Genomic DNA, 17,981 nt, shown 5'->3' on the forward strand with positions numbered 1-17,981 from the left:
GTGATACAATAAAATGATTCAATGTTTTTTGTCCTTACTGTTTTCCAAATACAGTGAATTTACACTTATCTGCCCTTGATTGAACATTAGATATGCATGAGAATTGTAAGAATGGGTCTAAAATTAGACTTGATAAATAACAATGACATGTTTGAAAAAAAGAACGTGATCACTCTTTCCAATCTCCCTCTCCATTCTGTATGGCACAAATACACTTCTGACAAAGGTTTCAAAACGAAATTAACAATATGAGCACGTCAATGTAATTAAAACAGATTTTATATCAATGCCAGATGACTTAACGAGTTCGAACACAATGTCCTAATTAGCACAAAGCATGCTACCTTACAAGTCACGTGACGGAATATAGTATTCACAAAGTTACCTGAGGTAAGAAATCGCGTGTTGTATTATAATATTGAACATCTCACAATCCTTGGTTACAACACAGGGAGCGAATGTAAGAAGAAGCAGTTTTTTTCTCTTTTTAACCATGAGCGCATGTTGTCTATTAATCTCCTTTTGACACATTATTAGTCCCCTACCGGTGAAACCGGAGGGGACTATAGGTTTCCTCTGAGTCTGTCCGTCCGTCTGTCCGTCCGTCCGTCTGTCTGTCTGTCCCTCTGTCCGTCTGTCCCTCTGTCTGTCTGTCAGTCTGTCCCACTTGGTTTTCCGCAATTTTCTTCTAAACGCTTGTAGATATTCAGCTGATTTTTGGTATGTGGCTTTACCTTGATTAGTTAAAGATCAAGTTTGCATTTCGTCCCGCTTCATTAATTTTTGACGGAATTATGGCATTTTCAATTTTAAACGGGAACGGAACCAGATTACACTTGCCGGTAGGGGACTAGTATTGCTAATGCAATACTCTCAGAATGCTTGTTATTTATGCAAATATACAACTACTGTTAAACGTAGAACAATAGACAAACATGCGCTGACTATGTATAAAGTCAGTAAAAAAGTGGGCGTCCTCATTATCGAACGGAGATTCAAGAAATTGTGAAGACCCCTGCCTTTGAAAACAAATTCAAACTTCGTAAATACACAATTTTATTAAAACGTAATTGCATAAAGTTGTAGATTGGATGTTGACCATTTCTTGCAATGAAAAGAAAAATGCTTGTTTTGAAAGTTTATTTTGTCGCAAATTTCGCATGTCATCCTTTGTGTTTTTATCCCCAAGCTTTATCGATGGAATGAAAACACATTTGTCAACAAGATTATCATTGATACCAAAGTATTAATATTTATATCCAAATGTGTTTAAGTTTGATAAACTTTTTAATACAAAAAAGTACAGGTAATTTGATAAAACTGTGTAAATTTATAAAAATGATCTTTGAGAAAGTTGGCTCTCCTGGTTACCTCATTGTTATAGTTTTTTGACTTTGTACTTTTTCTGTTTTACGCATGCACGTATGTTTACCTATATTTGTAATCTGTCTCTACTCTGTACTTAAAGTCAGTTTATTAGAATAAATTCATTGTCATATGTCATTGTCACGAGCTGGATGAAAATCTTATCTAACGACAGACCATAGGAGATTTTTTTATCGCATATTTTACACAAAGCGATTTCATTTCTCAATGTTTTACACTGTTTTATGTATATGTAAATCCCCAATGTTTGACTTGATTAAATTCCCGAAAAAAAGTGACGTAAAAGTGAAAAAAGTCCTAGGAACCATATATGTAAATCCACAATAATTCACTCTTTTTATATACCTTAATATGATATTTTTAAAACGTGCAAATTTCCGCGATTTTTTATTTTTATTTTAATGAGTGTATCGTTCAGATACACCTAGAAAAATACATTATTCATAAAATACGCCCTCCTCCTGAAACCAAGCGCCAATAGATGGAGAATTATACCAATCTTGGAATGTTCATAACCGAAACACTTACATGTAAAATATCATTTGTTTCCAATCTATATTACCACTAGGAATTAAATATGTTCATCGACATAATCTAACCTTTATATATGAAAAATCAAACATTTACATGTATAAGAAATATGGCACGTATTTTGCATTTTAAGGTCAGACGACATGTTTCTCAAATATCTGCTTTTGTTTCTCTTTGCAAATCACCTTAAATATTTATAATTATTGTTTTATTGCTATTTCAAAACTGTTCTTAAAATATCTTTAAAAAATAGAGATTAAAAAATTCTGATGTAAACACCATCCTTCGTTACCTTCCACAAACCCCTGGTAAGGTATCTCAATTTTTTTGAGGAAACTTGTGAAAGTAGAAATACTTCAATGACAAATTATTGGGAAAAAATTATATATTATTGAGGGACGTGTCGTATTTGCTTCGGGCTCGAGATGTTGAACACGCATGCTCAATAGTAACTTCCTTTTACTAATACAATATGTCTAAGAGAGGTATGAGAACTCACCTATGTCAAACTATATCCATCGTCATCGACAAACATAAAGTTAAAATTACAATATAACACATATGAAATGCAGAACAAAAGTTTTATTTTCTTTCCCTACATACAAATAATATAGATACCTCAAATTAAATGAGAAGTTCAATATATACAAATCGATCGACGAATGTAAACATTAGGCAATCTTGGACATGTTGGAGTTCAATGCAGATGTATAATTATATGCTGCTCTCTTTCCTTCGTCTTGATAGTTCACTGTGAAAGTGGTTCTAAGACAGATCCCCCTTTTATAACTGGCAATTCTCTAACCACTGTATTTTTTGGTGGTTATGGTGTTGTAAAATGACCCAAGATTGAGGGGAAGGAGGGTCGTAACTTGTAGCAGTAATCTTGACTAGTGTACTAACTTTAAAAATGCACTACATTGCCGTTGCCTTGTTAATCTAAGCATGCGTTTGTTGTTCTCAGGATTTATAGTATCTAAATGAGGTGAAAATATGTATTTGTTGTTTGATCTCACTCCACTATATTGTAAAATGAGTATGTTCTATGTTCTGTATTCATTGAATTCTGATTGCATGAACATCCATTGTAGTGACTATTTATGCTGTTTCAGGTCGTGGTGGTTCGGCCGGAGGGAAATTCCGTATCTCCCTAGCTTTACCTGTAGGCGCTGTCATCAACTGCGCTGACAACACAGGTTTGTATCTAAAAGAATTGTAGCATAATCAGTTATTATAATTTACTACGTCATTACTTCCAGCATGATATCCCAAAATATACACCTGACCTTCAATTGGGTTTGATCAATGAAATATATTTTTCCCCAAAATTTCTGCTGTGAAGTAATTCCTCATTTTCAACTAGTGTATTGAGTTACCAGTGGCAGCAAATTCTAAATCTTTAAGGGATTAACACTACAACAAAATCTGAAAGCGCATCTGTCATTATTCATAATTTTCTCTTGCTTCATAACTTGCTTGTTGTCATCAATGTAATAATGAAGCATATGTTCAGAATTGATTTGGATGTGACACCTTGGTTCCTCTCTGGGAATATTGAAAGAACCACTCCATGATGGCAGTGGACAAAATTAACTATACAACTCTCAAAAATGGTGTCACAGGGAGAGGACTTAAATAGACAAATTACCATGCTGCCTGATCTCCTTCTGTTTAAGAAATATCGTGAATGTTGCACTAAAACCTCCTCAGTCTCGAAATGTTGTCTGAAATATAAAAGCCAAGGTGTTAGCCGAGGTTTTTGTATTTCAGACAACATTTCGAGACTGAGGAGGTTATCCTGCATCATTCACGACAACAAGGACTTTATTTCTATTCTACTACAGCTCTAAAATACGGCTGATGGTTTCCTCTATAGAAAAACAAATTAGGTCACCCAGGGTTCGACACTAACATTTTTAGGCTTCAGTTCAGCTGGACTAGTGCTTCTTTACTTTTACTAGTCCGTGCGCAATTTTAGGAGTCCGTCAAAAAAAAAAAGAAAAGGAAAATCAATGTTTTGTAGCATCGATTAAAGTAAATAATACAATATACCTTTTTTATTTTTTTGAAATGTACAAAACATTTACGTGAAGTGTTTTATTCCACAGATTTGTTGCAATCTTTTGATCAGGAAAGACTATCGTACTCCCAATCTCGTTCTTTTTTCTCTGTACATTACAACCAGAATGTCTGACATCATATGAAATCATGATCACTAAAATGTTAACTTCATAATACGTCGTAAAATTAAGCGCTGAATTGACTCTGATTTACCTAATTACCCGCCAAGAAGCTAGAAAACTAAAAAAAACACAGGGTTTTCCAGTTTAAGTTGTCGAGAATTGAACATCGGTAATTTATTCATTTTGTTTTCCAGAAAATTTTATTGGTCCGTTGGGACTAACTGGCCACAGATTTTATTATTCCAAATAAAAATGTATTAGTCTGAGGCTAACGGACTAACGTTAGTGTCGAACCCTGGAGTCACCATGTCGCAATTTCGCTATTCCATTTAACACCAAAGGGTCAATTTGTTTGTTTACCTGTGTATGGAATGCAGATGATTTGATCTTTCGTTGGATTAAAAATGGCCTTTAATTAATTATAAATTTGTTTGTATCATATATTATTTAATGTTTATGAATGTACAATAACAAAATCAGTTTTCTGTTTCACTGCTTTATAAGTAAAATTGCGGAGTTGAAATGGTGTAGGTAGGTCCATGGAACAGCCCTGCTTAGCTATAAAAACCGACATTCATCAGCTACTTAATGCAATATGGTCTCTGTCTCAATAAGTATTTCATTCTAAAGTCTAATATTCATTTCAAATGTACAGGTTTCATACGTGTTTCTGATCTGATAATTTTTTGATGATGTTTGTGATTTATTGGAGAATAATGTCTGCTGCATTTCTTTGATCTCAGCAATAATCGTAGTAGAATTGGAAATAATTATTGCGCGAATTAAAAATTGTGACATACTGTTTTCATCTTTCAAGTTGTATATCCAGTCGAACAAAAATGGCTTGAGCATGTCAAATGCAGCGTTTTGTTAAATGATATATTTTCCATCAAAACAATTGAAAATCTATTTGCTATCATTGAAAATGAAGTAGAAGTTAGACAGTCTATATATTGACATATATTTGTTTACCTAGTTCAATTTTATAACCTTTATGATTCAAACTCTCAGTTTGTGTGAACACATTGTTATACATTGTGCATTAAGCATGTGTTGATATGCTGAATTAAAAAAAATCACCACTTGTTTTGTCATAAGCCGAATCAGCCATTTTAGTAGTTATTCTGAAATGTGTAGCAAAAACAAAAAGAAAAAAAAATTAAAAAGGAAACCTGATGAACATGAAAGAAAACACAACAAAATCTGATTTTTATGTCTATGATTGATATTTTATAAATACTGAGTCAAGCTTCAGAACATTATCACTCTGGTTACAATTGTAGGTGCCAAGAATCTGTTTGTTATTGCTGTCAGCGGCATCAAGGGACGATTGAACCGAATGCCAGCTGCAGGAGCTGGAGACATGTTTGTTGCTACAGTCAAAAAAGGAAAACCTGAACTTAGGAAAAAGGGTAAGCTTTTCTCATTAAAACCCAGGTATAGTAAGAAAGTATTGCCGATCATCAGATAACCTATACCCTGAACTGGGTATTGTATGATTTAGTAGAAAAAAACTGCAGATGTTTTGCTGGATTTAACATGACTCAAAGTTATGTGATTAGAAACCAGGTCAAGATGTGTGTAAAAATCTGTTGTAAGCTTATTCAGTATACCAAACATACACATGCAAAGGTTTTCTTTTGGGGGGTGGGGGGGGTTAATCCATATTCCCCAGTTTTGACCACTGGTGTCCACCATTTTTGCTTGTATATATATTGTGAAGAAACAACCAAGACATTGAATGTTTTATTTCTGAAAAAAAAATTGAAGATTGAACCAATTTGTGATTTGAAGATGTTGATTTGAAAATTGAATCAAATGCTAAGTGTCATGATGCAAGTGAACCACGATTAATCATTTAGCCCTAATGGATTATGTCTTTCTTGTTGTAAACTTTTACTGAAGACATATTACCTGCCCTGAGTTGCCTAATAACTGAATATGAATGCTTTTTCTCCTTTCAGTAATGCCTGCTGTGGTCATCCGACAGAGAAAACCAGTCCGGAGGAAGAATGGGGTATTTATATACTTTGAAGATAACGCAGGGGTCATAGTCAACAATAAAGGAGAGATGAAAGGTTTGTATCTCCCTCCATCATTTGACTTTCTTCTACAGGATGTTGTTTAAAAAATGATTATGTTAGGCCAAAAAAAATTAATAACTTGGTTCTCAGGCCAGTTTTCTCAAAAATAAATGCGGGAGGGAGGCATTTTTTTCCCTTTTTATCTCATAAAAAACAGACGTGGGAATTTTTTTTTTTTAAATATAATTTTAAAACTAGCAAGAGCTTCAACATCGAGTGTAGAAATCAAAATAATTTATTTCCTGCTTCTTTCTCTTTTCTCTTGCATCTTCTACATTCCAATGATTCGTGCAATGAAACGATGGCATCCTAAAAACCAGACATGTTAAACTTACAGAACCCAATACTTTTAGTGATGCATCTGGTCAATTGCTTAAGTAACACAACTAGTCTAAGTGTTTCAGCACTATAAACAGCACTTATGATTTTATTAAACATTGTCAGATTTATCAGTCTTTGGTTTACCCACACTAAATAAAATCTGCAACTCTTGCTGATGTCTGAGTTCTGAGTTTGAGGGAGCCGTCTTTGATAGAGTTATTGATCAAGTTCTAGCATGGAAAACCTTCCGAAACCCCCACTTTGTACTGTGGGAGTACATTCCCTCATGAATTTGCACTGAAATCAATGCCATCATGACTAAACTTAATCTTGGTGCTTTATTCTGTTTACTTGATGGCCATATTTGTGATTTTTAACTAGGCCAAAAGTATGGATCATCTTGATGATTGTCAAACGTTTTACTGATTTCTTAAATGCAGTCAAAATGCAGTTAGGAATTCCGAGCGCATGAAACAAATTTTATTTTATTCATTTGAGGATAAAAATGGGTAATGTGCATTGTTGAATGAGATGTGGGCAGGCCTGAGAACCAAGTTATTAATTTTTTTAGGCCTTATAATAAATTTTGTATTCATATCTCCACCCAATGCTTAGCTAGACCAATAGCTTTTAAAGAGAGAATATCAAAAGCTTTTAAAGAGACAACATCAAAAGATATCCTTCAAATGAATTTTTTTAGTCCCCTACCGGTGAAACCGGAGGGGACTATAGGTTTCCTCTGAGTCTGTCCGTCCGTCTGTCTGTCCGTCTGTCTGTCTGTCCCTCTGTCTGTCTGTCAGTCTGTCCCACTTTTCTTCTAAACGCTTGCAGATATTGAGCTGATTTTTGGTATGTGAGTGTATCTTGATGAGTTACAGATCAAGTTTGCATTTCGTTCCGCTTCAATGATTTTTGACGGAATTACGACATTCTCAATTTTTCGGGGTTTTTCCGCACTTTTTTTCTAAACACTTGCAGATATTGAGCTGATTTTTGGGATGTGGCTTTACCTTGATGTGTTATAGATCAAGTTTGCATTTCATTCCGCTTCATTGATTTTTGACGGAATTATGGCATTTTCAATTTTTAACGGGAACCATTTTACACTTGCCGGTAGGGGACTAGTATTGCTAATGCAATACTCTCAGAATGCTTGTTAATTAACATAAGCATGTTGGTATACAGTCAAGAAGCTATATTCACTTGCGTACATCTAAGTGAAAATTTTTATTTCTTGCCAAAAAAAACACTTCTTTCATCAGTAAACGTTGGTTATAGCCGATTTTTTCAAGCCACCTGTACAGATTTCTTATACAGTGAGCTTTTCAATCAATGGAACATACAATGCACTTATCAGTAATACAATATTTAACATACTTAAACTTATTAGTCCCCTACCGGTGAAACCGGAGGGGACTATAGGTTTCCTCTGAGTCTGTCCGTCCGTCCGTCTGTCTGTCTGTCTGTCTGTCCGTCTGTCTGTCTGTCTGTCTGTCCCTCTGTCTGTCTGTCAGTCTGTCCCACTTGGTTTTCTGCACTTTTTTCCTAAACGCTTGCAGATATTGAGCTGATTTTTGGTATGTGAGTGTATCTTGATGAGTTACAGATCAAGTTTGCATTTCGTTCCGCTTCATTGATTTTTGATGGAATTACGGCCTTTTCAATTTTTAGGGGTTTTCCGCAATTTTCTTCTAAACGCTTGTAGATATTGAGCTGATTTTTGGTATGTGGCTTTACCTTGATTAGTCATAGATCAAGTTTGCATTTCGTCCCGCTTCATTAATTTTTGACGGAATTATGGCATTTTCAATTCTTAACGGGAACGGAACCAGATTACACTTGCCGATAGGGGACTAGTATTGCTAATGCAATACTCTCAGAATGCTTGTTTTATATATGAGTTGTGTGTTTTTTCTGCAACAACTGCAAGTTCATTCCCTTACTAACAAAACACTTGAGTAAATTTTAAACACTTGTACTGAAAGTCAAGGACCACTGACAAATCTTTACATTTATGTGGATGTTTAGCTCACCTGATGAAAGCTCAATTGAGCTTTTCTGATTGTATTTTGTCCATCATCCATCTGTCTATCTGTCCTTCTGTCTGTACACTTTTCACATTTTCTGTTTCAACCAAACACGCCACAGAGTACCCCTGGGTAAAGGGGATTTAAGTTTGTTCACAGGAAATGCCACATCCTATTTGAAGGGGAGATAATTAAGAATTTGTGAAAATTCAGCAAAATTAGGTCCCCACAAACATAAATGTTAAGCAATTCACAAAAATTGCTCCCCTCCTCCCAGTGAACTACAATGGTAACACAGTGGTAGGTTTGTAAGTATGAGATTGTATACTGGGTCATAACCTTCCTATTTATTGTAAAACATTCTCATATTTTGATCCTTGTTCTTTCTTATTTTAGGGTCAGCCATTACTGGACCTGTAGCTAAAGAATGTGCAGACTTGTGGCCCCGTATCGCATCAAACGCCAGTTCTATTGCATAAAATGAACAGAATAAAAGAAAAAAAACCACACAGAGAGTTGTCATGTTTATAAATCTCAAGGTCAAAAAAAAAACCCACAGAGAGAGTTGTCATGTTTATAAATCTTGAGATAAAAAAAACAACACAGAGAGTTGTCATGTTTATAAATATCTAGGTTAAAGAAAACCACACAGACAGTTGTCATGTTTATAAATATCTAGGTCAAAAGAAAACCACACAGAGAGTTGTCATGTTTATAAATCTCTAGGTCAAAAGAAAACCACACAGAGAGTTGTCATGTTTATAAACCTCTAGGTAAAAAAAAAACATAGAGTTGTCATGTTTATAAATCTCTAGGTCAAAAGAAAGCCACACAGAGAGTTGTCATGTCTATAAATCTCTAGGTAAAAAAAATGCACACACACAGAGAGTTGTCATGTTCATAAATCTCAAGGTCAAAAGAAAACAACACAGAGAGTTGTCATGTTTATGAATCTCAAGGTAAAAAAAAAACACCACACAAAAGAGTTGACGTGTTTATATAACTCTTAGTCAAAAGAAAACGACACAGAGAGTTGTCATGTTTATAAATCTCTAGAGGTCAAAAGAAAACCAAACAGAGAATTGTTATGTTTATAAATCTCAAGGTAAAAAAAACCCACATTGAGAGTTGTCATGTTTATAAATCTCTAGGTATAAAAACCACACATAGAGTTGTCATGTTTATAAATCTCAAAGTCCAAAAAAAAACAAACAAACAAACAAAAACACCATCACATAGAGTTGTCATGTTTACAAATCTTTAGAGGTCAAAAGAAAACCACAGAGAGAGTTGTCATGTTTATAAATCTCTAGGTAAAAAAAAAAACAAACAGAGAGTTCTCATGTTTATAAATCTCAAGGTCAAAAGAAAACCACACAGAGAGTTGTCATGTTTATAAATATCTAGGTCAAAAGAAAACCACACAGAGTTGTCATGTTTATAAATCTCAAGGTCCAAAAAACCCACATAGAGTTGTCATGTTTATAAATCTCAAAGTAAAAAAAAAAACACATTGAGAGTTGTCATGTTTATAAATCTCTAGGTCAAAAGAAAACCACACAGAGAGTTGTCATGTTTATAAATCTCTAGGTCAAAAGAAAACCACACAGAGAGTTGTCATGTTTATAAATCTCTAGGTAAAAAAAAACACATAGAGTTGTCATGTTTATAAATCTCTAGGTCAAAAGAAAACCACAAAGAGAGTTGTCATGTCTATAAATCTCTAGGTCAAAAAACCGCACACACACAGAGAGTTGTCATGTTCATAAATCTCAAAGTCAAAAGAAAACTACACAGAGAGTTGTCATGTTCATGAATCTCAAGGTAAAAAAACCCCCACCACACAGAGAGTTGACGTGTTTATATAACTCTTGGTCAAAAGAAAACGACACAGAGAGTTGTCATGTTTATAAATCTCTAGAGGTCAAAAGAAAACCAAACAGAGAATTGTTATGTTTTTTAAATCTCAAGGTCAAAAGAAAACCAAACATAGAGTTGTCATGTTTATAAATCTCTAGAGGTCAAAAGAAAACCACACAGAGAGTTGTTATGTTTATAAATCTCTAGGTCAAAGAAAACCACACAGACAGTTGTCATGTTTGAAAATCTCTAGGTCAAAAGAAAACCACACAGAGAGTTGTCATGTTTATAAATCTCTAGGTCAAAAGAAAACACACAGAGAGTAGTCAGGTTTATAAATTTGTAGGTCAAAAAAAAGCACAGGGAGTTGTCATGTTTATAAATCTCTAGGTCAAAAGAAAACCAAAGAGAGAGTTGTCATGCTTATAAATCTCAAGGTCAAAAGAAAACCACACAGACAGTTGTCATGTTTATAAATCTCTAGGTCAAAAAAAAAACCCACACAGAGAGATGTCATGTTTATAAATCTCTAGGTAAAAAGAAAACCACAGAGAGAGTTGTCATGCTTATAAATCTCAAGGTCAAAAGAAAACCACACAGAGAGTTGTTATGTTTATAAATCTCTAGGTAAAAAAAACAAACAGAGAGTTCTCATGTTTATAAGTCTCAAGGTCAAAAGAAAACCACACAGAGAGTTGTCATGTTTATAAATCTCAAGGTCCAAAAAAAAAACCCACATAGAGTTGTCATGTTTGTAAATCTCTAGAGGTCAAAAGAAAACCAGAGAATTATGTTTATAAATCTCAAGGTAAAAAAAAACAACACAGAGAGTTGTCATGTTTATAAATCTCTAGGTTAAAAAAACCACACAGAGAGTTGTCATGTTTATAAATCTCAAGGTCCAAAAAAAAAAAAAACAAAAAAAAAACAAAAACACCACCACATAGAGTTGTCATGTTTACAAATCTCTAGGTCAAAGAAAACCACACAGACAGTTGTCATGTTTATAAATCTCTAGGTCAAATAAAAACCACACAGAGAGTTGTCATGTTTATAAATATCTAGGTCAAAAGAAAATCAAGCAGAGAGTTGTCATGTTTATAAATATCTAGGTCAAAAGAAAACCACAGAGAGAGTTGTCATGTTTATAAATCTCAAGGTCAAAAGAAATCACACAGAGAGTTGTCATGTTTATAAATCTCTAGGTCAAAAGAAAACCACGCAGAGAGTTGTCATGTTTATAAATCTCTAGGTAAAAAATACCATACAGAGTTGTCATGTTTATAAATCTCTAGGTCAAAAGAAAACCACACAGAGAGATGTTTGTAAATCTCTAGGTAAAAAAAAACAACACAGAGAGTTGTCATGTTTATAAATTTTAAGGTCAAAAGAAAACAAAACCACACAGAGAGTTGTCATGTTTATAAATCTCTAGAGGTCAAAAGAAAACCACAGAGAGAGTTGTCATCTTTATAAATCTCCACGTCAAAAGAAATCCACACAGGGAGTTGTCATGTTCGTAAATCTCCAGGTCAAAAGAAAACCACACAGAGTTGTCATGTTTATAAATCTCTAGAGGTCAAAAGAAAACCGCACAGAGAGTTGTCATGTTTATAAATCTCAAGGGCAAAAGAAGGCTGTCAATTGGAAATAAGGGGATGTCATGCTCTCTACTTGTTGCTGTAATAAAGGCAGGCTCATTTACTGCTAGATATTTAAACCTTGTCATCAGAATTGCATAACAATACAATAAGGTCCAATATTCAAATACTTAAGGTTTAATTGGCAGCTATTCAAATGTTTTTAGCTCACCTCAATAAAGTGGGGGGGGGGGGCTATGTAATGCTCAGGGTGCCAACGTTTTTTGTGGAATACTTCTTTCCAAGTACTTCTATGCCAAATGCATGTATTGACCAGAGCTGCCTGAATGACCACGATCTTTCAACTAGCATCAAAATTTCATAAATATGAATTCTGCATGTCGAAGAGTGTGCCAGACGATGGGTCAATGTGGAATATGTGTGAATGTCAAATTGGATGGTGTTCTTCCTCTCATGAAGTTTTTGTATGAATTCTGCTTTATAGAATATGAAAACAGGTCGGCCAGTGTCCATCTTGTTGGAAGACCTGGTCCCCAATGATTAGATATTATCAATGCGGAACGCCAGAATCTTTTTACCTTAGAGTACCTGAGTGTAGAATCGAAATGATTTTTAACCAAGTAAAATAGATGACCAATTACAAAAGATAAAAAATTCCGAGTTTCATTTTTATTTAAGAAGCAGTTGTCTATTATATATACATATATATATATTAAGGGATTTTCTTTAATTTGGTTGTATAAGGTCTTGAAGAGTCACATATTGATGTTACTGACTTTGGAAAAGTTTTGTGATTTTTCCAAAAGTTTTTTTTGATTTTGGGGAATCCACCACTTCTTCAGCATGTTATAGCATAGAAAGTCTGAAATTTCTCGGTCAGTTATTTTGTGAGGAGTAAAGATTGGTGTTTAGTAGAACATTTGTCAGACCCTGCAATGTATTTTTTAATGAAGTTTATGAACCCCATATACATGTACAGATGGGTAAATCGATTTTTTTCGTTCACTGGATGTTAGAAAAAAGTAAACACTGATTCGTAATTTTCAAGAATTTCATCCTTGGGAAGTGAACTGTGAGTTTAAGTTGGATTTTCAGATACAGAATTAAAGCCATATTACTTCAAAATACAACTGTAATAATGAGCTTTACAGACAATGATGATTTTGTTGCAAGTCTTTTCAGCTGGAACCATTAAATATTATTCATGTTGTTTTTGTAATTATTTTATCACTTTCGATTTAGTGGAAAATGGAAGGATAAATGTTTCACATTCGGCCTCTTAAATTTCTAAAACTATTCATTATTAAAATATACCTCTTGAAACACCGAATCTAAATTCATAAATCGTCGATCGCCGGGCATAATCCTCTACGAAATTCGTAACATAAATTGTTCGCCATTTGCTGCATGTTTATGTAAAAACTAATTTTATACCCAAACTCCATGCACATAGCGCATATAATATAAATATCGTAAAACAAGATGTGTTTGTGAAACACTGATGCCCCCATATGGCAGGTTATGGCAAAGGTTAAAGTTTCTCAAATGCAAGTCAAACTCCAGGTCAGAAGTTGATACGGAAGAAAGATCTGTCTCGAGGAATATACTTGTGAAATTTGAAAGCCCTAACACCAACCGTTGAAAAGTTATGGCGAAGGTTAAAATTTTTCAAAGGTAAGTAAAACATCAAGGTCAAGGTCAAATGGTGCCCAAGGGAACTTGTCTTGTCACTGGGTCTTGTCACAAGTGATACATATGTACGTGAAATATAAAACCCCTAGAACCAAATGTTCAAATGTTATGTCCAAGGGTAAGTTTTTTTTAAAGTAGGTCAAACTACAAGGTCAATGGGCCAAAATTGTTTGTATCCAAAGGAAGGTCTTGTCACAAGGAATACACATGTGAAGTATGAAAGCCCTAGCACCAATTGATCAAAAGTTATGACCAAGGTTCAATTTTTTCAAATGTAGGTCAAACTCCAAGGTCAAAATTATTGGTATCCTAAGAAAGGTCTTGTCACAAGGTATACACATGTGAAGTTTGAAAGCCCTAGCACCAACTATTCAAAAGTTATGGCCAAGGTTAAAGTCTGATAAAATTTAGCACAAGTGGGTCAAACGTCAAGGTCAAATTTGATAGTACCCAAAGAAAGGTCTTGTCACAAGGAATGCACATGTGAAATATGAAACAGACAGACGGATAGGACAAAAACTATATGCCCCCAAATCTTCGATTAAGGGGGCGTAAAATTCGAACCTTAATTTTTTAAAATGTATCTTATGAACTCCCTCTGCATTGCAATACATTGAATCGATATATTGCCCCCCCCCCCTTTTTTTCACCAGGAAAAAAATCACATAATAAAAATATGAGTTCTTCTCAAAATACATTATTATATCCTGACATTTATAATTTAAATATTTATCGTGATGTTCATATGTACAAACTTTCGGTGTGTACTTCATCTATGCGCCATTATATAAGTATATGCATGTATATGCCTTGTATGTCTGCTGAGCTCATTTCGTATTGTTACATTCTATTTCAGAGAAATTTTAGAAATTCATTTTCTCAGTTTGTCACTTGTCATGCTGAATTGACAATCCTCCGTACAAAGTTAGATGGAAAGGTAAAGAATCGGCCAAGGTTTGCCGATGGTAATTTCCTACTGATATAGCAGGGATACACGTTGAGATAATGAATATTAGATTTGTCATTGACTTTCATGTGATACTGCATTTTTCACGCCTTGCCTCCATCTTTTTTTCATATTCCTTTTCATATTCCTTCATTTCCTCCAAGTAGGATAATGGCGGCCATCTATTTTCCTCCACATGGGTTTTGTTGCTTCCGGTCAACAGAGGAAACTCCTTTCTTTTTTCAAAGGCGATGTAGTTGGAGGATATGAAATGTAGACACCAGTTAGAAAGCTCTTCTGCGTTATGGAGCTAAATTAAAATATAACAGATCTATATTAAGGGTTGTATATCTAAACGATCCTAACACTAGATTAAAGAAATAAAACTCCTTTCAACTTGTTCAAGAAACTATATTTTAATATTTAATATTATATTTTTTATAATTATATCGTCATCATCAACTCACTTTATGTGAATAAAAGGATACTCAACTCAGGAGAAATCTGAAACATGTAACTAACAGGAGCTTACTATATTTACATCAAATGAATGTTATCTCCTTCATTTCTTAAGAAAACCAGTGCCGTTTATCATACAGTAAACACCGCTAAGCATATCACCTCTACAGATTTCTTGTCAATGAGCAGTGGCTGTTCCATCAATGAAACGTACATTGACGTACATGTACACATCAATAATACACTATTTCATCTACTTACTAGTAATCCTACTTCAAATGATTACTTGTACAGATATAAAATATAAAAGATAAAATGTCTTTCTTTGTTTGTTAGTACGGGAATTAACGTTGCAGCTATTGCAGAAAAAAAATTACATTAGAATACCTCTATACAGACCATGCCCCATATAGAAGACGGCGACTCGGTGGGAGTTGTGATTTTGGCGGACGAATATTGTCAAGAGAGACTAATTAATTTATGTGAACATTATATAACAATAGAAGTTGATCGCAACGTCACTTTATATGTACTATGCATTTTTTTCTGCAACAGCTGCAACATTAATTCCCGTACTAACAACCAAAGAAAACATTTTATTGTTTAAATATAAGCCTTACAGAATACTAGCATTCAGAGATGGGCTACAATCAACAATCTGATCAACGTACCTGAGATATAAATTAGTTCCAAACAAACTTACCTGAGATTTGAGTAACAGTCCTATGACGTCAATTTCTGACTTCTCGATTTGTTTGGTGACGTTGCGATCAACTTCTATTGTTATTAATGTTCACATAAATTAATAAGTCTCTTTTGAAAATATTCGTCCGCCAAAATCAAAACTCCCACCGAGTCGACGTCTTCTAAGTTGGCATGGTCTGTATAGAGGTATTCTAGAAGAGCCAGGAAACATTCTGACGTCACTTCCTGAAGCTTAAAACATTCGTCCGCCAAAATCAAAACTCCCACCGAGTCGACGTCTTCTATAGGGGCATGGTCTGTATAGAGGTATTCTAAAAGAACCAGGAAACATTCTGACGTCACTTCCTGAAGCTTTACTTCAGACACAGTGCTAAGACTTTCCACAAAACTTCCACCAAACATGACTGACATTACTTCACATCTGGCTGCGAGTACAACTTTATTGGCATAAATTTTAGTCCCTGGAATAAAACAAACCAATGCTTAAAGGCTTTTAAAAATGAATAACAAACTTATCTTTATAATAACTATTTTAGTTAACGTAATTAAAATTTGATTTACCTTCAACATGGAATATTACATCAGCATATTCAGGGTTATTCAAAAACATCTCTTTCATTCGTTTTCCTGTTTCGTCGTTTAGATACGTCCCTATGCTCGGGTTCAGAAATTCTTGTTCTGTGAGGCAGTTCTCACAGATTGTTTATAGATGACCTAACCCGAACATTTTGGCTACCCTGTTCAAGTCCTGGATTTCATCTTCAATATCAATCACGTCTTTTGGAAAAGAAGATGGGTGAACATGACGAGCGATAAGCCTATAGTGTGACAAACATGAAGATGAAAAATTAAATTTCAATTATATCAAAATTTTCCTTGATATTTCGTCTAACATTAAAATATACTTTATGTAAAATCTCTACAATTTGCAAAAATCTCTCAAAGATTGAAATTATTTGCCTATGAAATATTATATACACACTAAAACGGGCAAAAAGAGTCATTTTCTCATACTATAACACAATTTTTCGATATGAGTGGGTCTTCGCTCCACTTTTTTGAAAGTTAATCCTCAAAGTTTGCATAAAAATATACATTTTTGGGTTACCAAAAATATGGAGCAATGACCCACTATACCTTAAAAATATACTTTTATGATATAACATTTGCATCTTTTCGAGAAATACTTGGTCCATTAAGTCAAGGGTCATATCACAAACATGATTTAAATGCCACTCTTCATCAGGACTTGTGTAGCCTAGTGATTAGCGTGCTAGTCCTGAAAGAAAATGATATTCAGGATTTTTATTGCTAGGGTTCGAACCCCACGAATACCACATTATTTTTTTAATAAAACAATAAATTTTGCCGAGAAAATTTTCCTCAGAAAAGTTTTGTTTATTATAATGTCATAAATTTCAATAATGAGAACTTTATTCTTAATACTAATTTCACAAACTGAACATGATTTTTTATATATCTGAAGCTATAGGCTTTCTGCACGCTATGTTCGCCCATCTCCTTTGGTGATCCTAAATTACACATAAAACGTTCCAACAAAACATACCAGTATACTAAACAATGAAAACAAAACTGAAACGAAGGTGCTGTATATACACTCATATCTAAGATGCATATTTTATGGAATATTTCTATTTATCATCATTTAATTATATATTTCACGAATAATGACCAGTGTATAAGAATTGCAGAAGCCGTTCAAAAACGTTTGGTTTGATTCCATCACGGAGTTGCACAGTCGTGTGTTTAGCTTCGTTCTCCAACACTGTTGCTATGCCTTCTACAGCCCCGGATGTCAATTCTTCCATAGTGAAAGATTCGTCTTCGATTTTGAATAAATGATTTTTCTAGAAGGCGGATGGATGGGTTACAAATTTCAGTTGATTGGGGTCTACAATTTTGACAGAAAAAATTTTTGAAGTAAACGCATATTCCTTGAATTTAGACTGCAATGTTGTGTGTATGTAATATTTGTTTATTGACCTTAAATAAGCAGCTCAGTGTGAAGTTGGAAAACTTCATCAACAATAAGTGATGAACTTTTAAATTGTCATTTTAGTGAACCTTTATAAATCATCAAAGTATTTAAGTTGATTGACGTAGAATTTAATGATTAAATCATAATACAAAACACTTTGACCGGATTCTCTTTATCTTTGTGAATC

At 34.1% G+C, this 17,981-nt stretch overlaps 2 protein-coding genes across 2 annotated transcripts; one reads left to right on the forward strand and one right to left on the reverse strand.

Annotated features, from left to right (window-relative positions):
* The first annotated feature begins 2,324 nt into the window (after positions 1 to 2,324).
* On the forward strand, positions 2,325 to 9,039 carry LOC133186810 (large ribosomal subunit protein uL14). Its single transcript, XM_061322143.1, has 5 exons — positions 2,325 to 2,402; positions 3,030 to 3,113; positions 5,384 to 5,512; positions 6,065 to 6,178; positions 8,929 to 9,039. The coding sequence occupies exons 1-5, from the start codon at positions 2,390 to 2,392 to the stop codon at positions 9,009 to 9,011; spliced, it is 423 nt and encodes a 140-aa protein (XP_061178127.1). The 5' UTR covers positions 2,325 to 2,389; the 3' UTR covers positions 9,012 to 9,039.
* Positions 9,040 to 14,716: 5,677 nt separating this feature from the next.
* Positions 14,717 to 17,624, reverse strand: LOC133186523 (rho-related protein racA-like). The gene is made up of 4 exons (XM_061321756.1): positions 17,489 to 17,624; positions 16,357 to 16,473; positions 15,943 to 16,256; positions 14,717 to 14,941 (listed from the first exon to the last, which is right to left on the reverse strand). Exons 1-4 carry the CDS (start codon positions 17,622 to 17,624, stop codon positions 14,717 to 14,719), a joined length of 792 nt encoding a protein of 263 aa, XP_061177740.1.
* Between the last annotated feature and the right edge of the window lie 357 nt (positions 17,625 to 17,981).

This window comes from Saccostrea echinata, unplaced genomic scaffold (assembly GCF_033153115.1).
Source record: "Saccostrea echinata isolate AGI-Se365-2 ecotype Australia unplaced genomic scaffold, CSIRO_AGI_Sech_v1 ptg000014l, whole genome shotgun sequence".
Classification (NCBI taxonomy): Eukaryota; Metazoa; Mollusca; class Bivalvia; order Ostreida; family Ostreidae; genus Saccostrea; species Saccostrea echinata.

Coding starts and splice junctions, on each gene's coding strand:
- LOC133186523 (XM_061321756.1), bottom strand. CDS start 17,624: ATGGAAGAATTGACATCCGGGGCTGTAGAAGGCATAGCAACAGTGTTG. Junction 16,474..17,488: donor TCTGCAATTCTTATACACTG/GTCATTATTCGT, acceptor ACTGCCTCACAG/AACAAGAATTTCTGAACCCG. Junction 16,257..16,356: donor TGTAATATTCCATGTTGAAG/GTAAATCAAATT, acceptor GTTTTATTCCAG/GGACTAAAATTTATGCCAAT.
- LOC133186810 (XM_061322143.1), top strand. Junction 3,114..5,383: donor CAACTGCGCTGACAACACAG/GTTTGTATCTAA, acceptor TTACAATTGTAG/GTGCCAAGAATCTGTTTGTT. Junction 5,513..6,064: donor ACCTGAACTTAGGAAAAAGG/GTAAGCTTTTCT, acceptor TTCTCCTTTCAG/TAATGCCTGCTGTGGTCATC.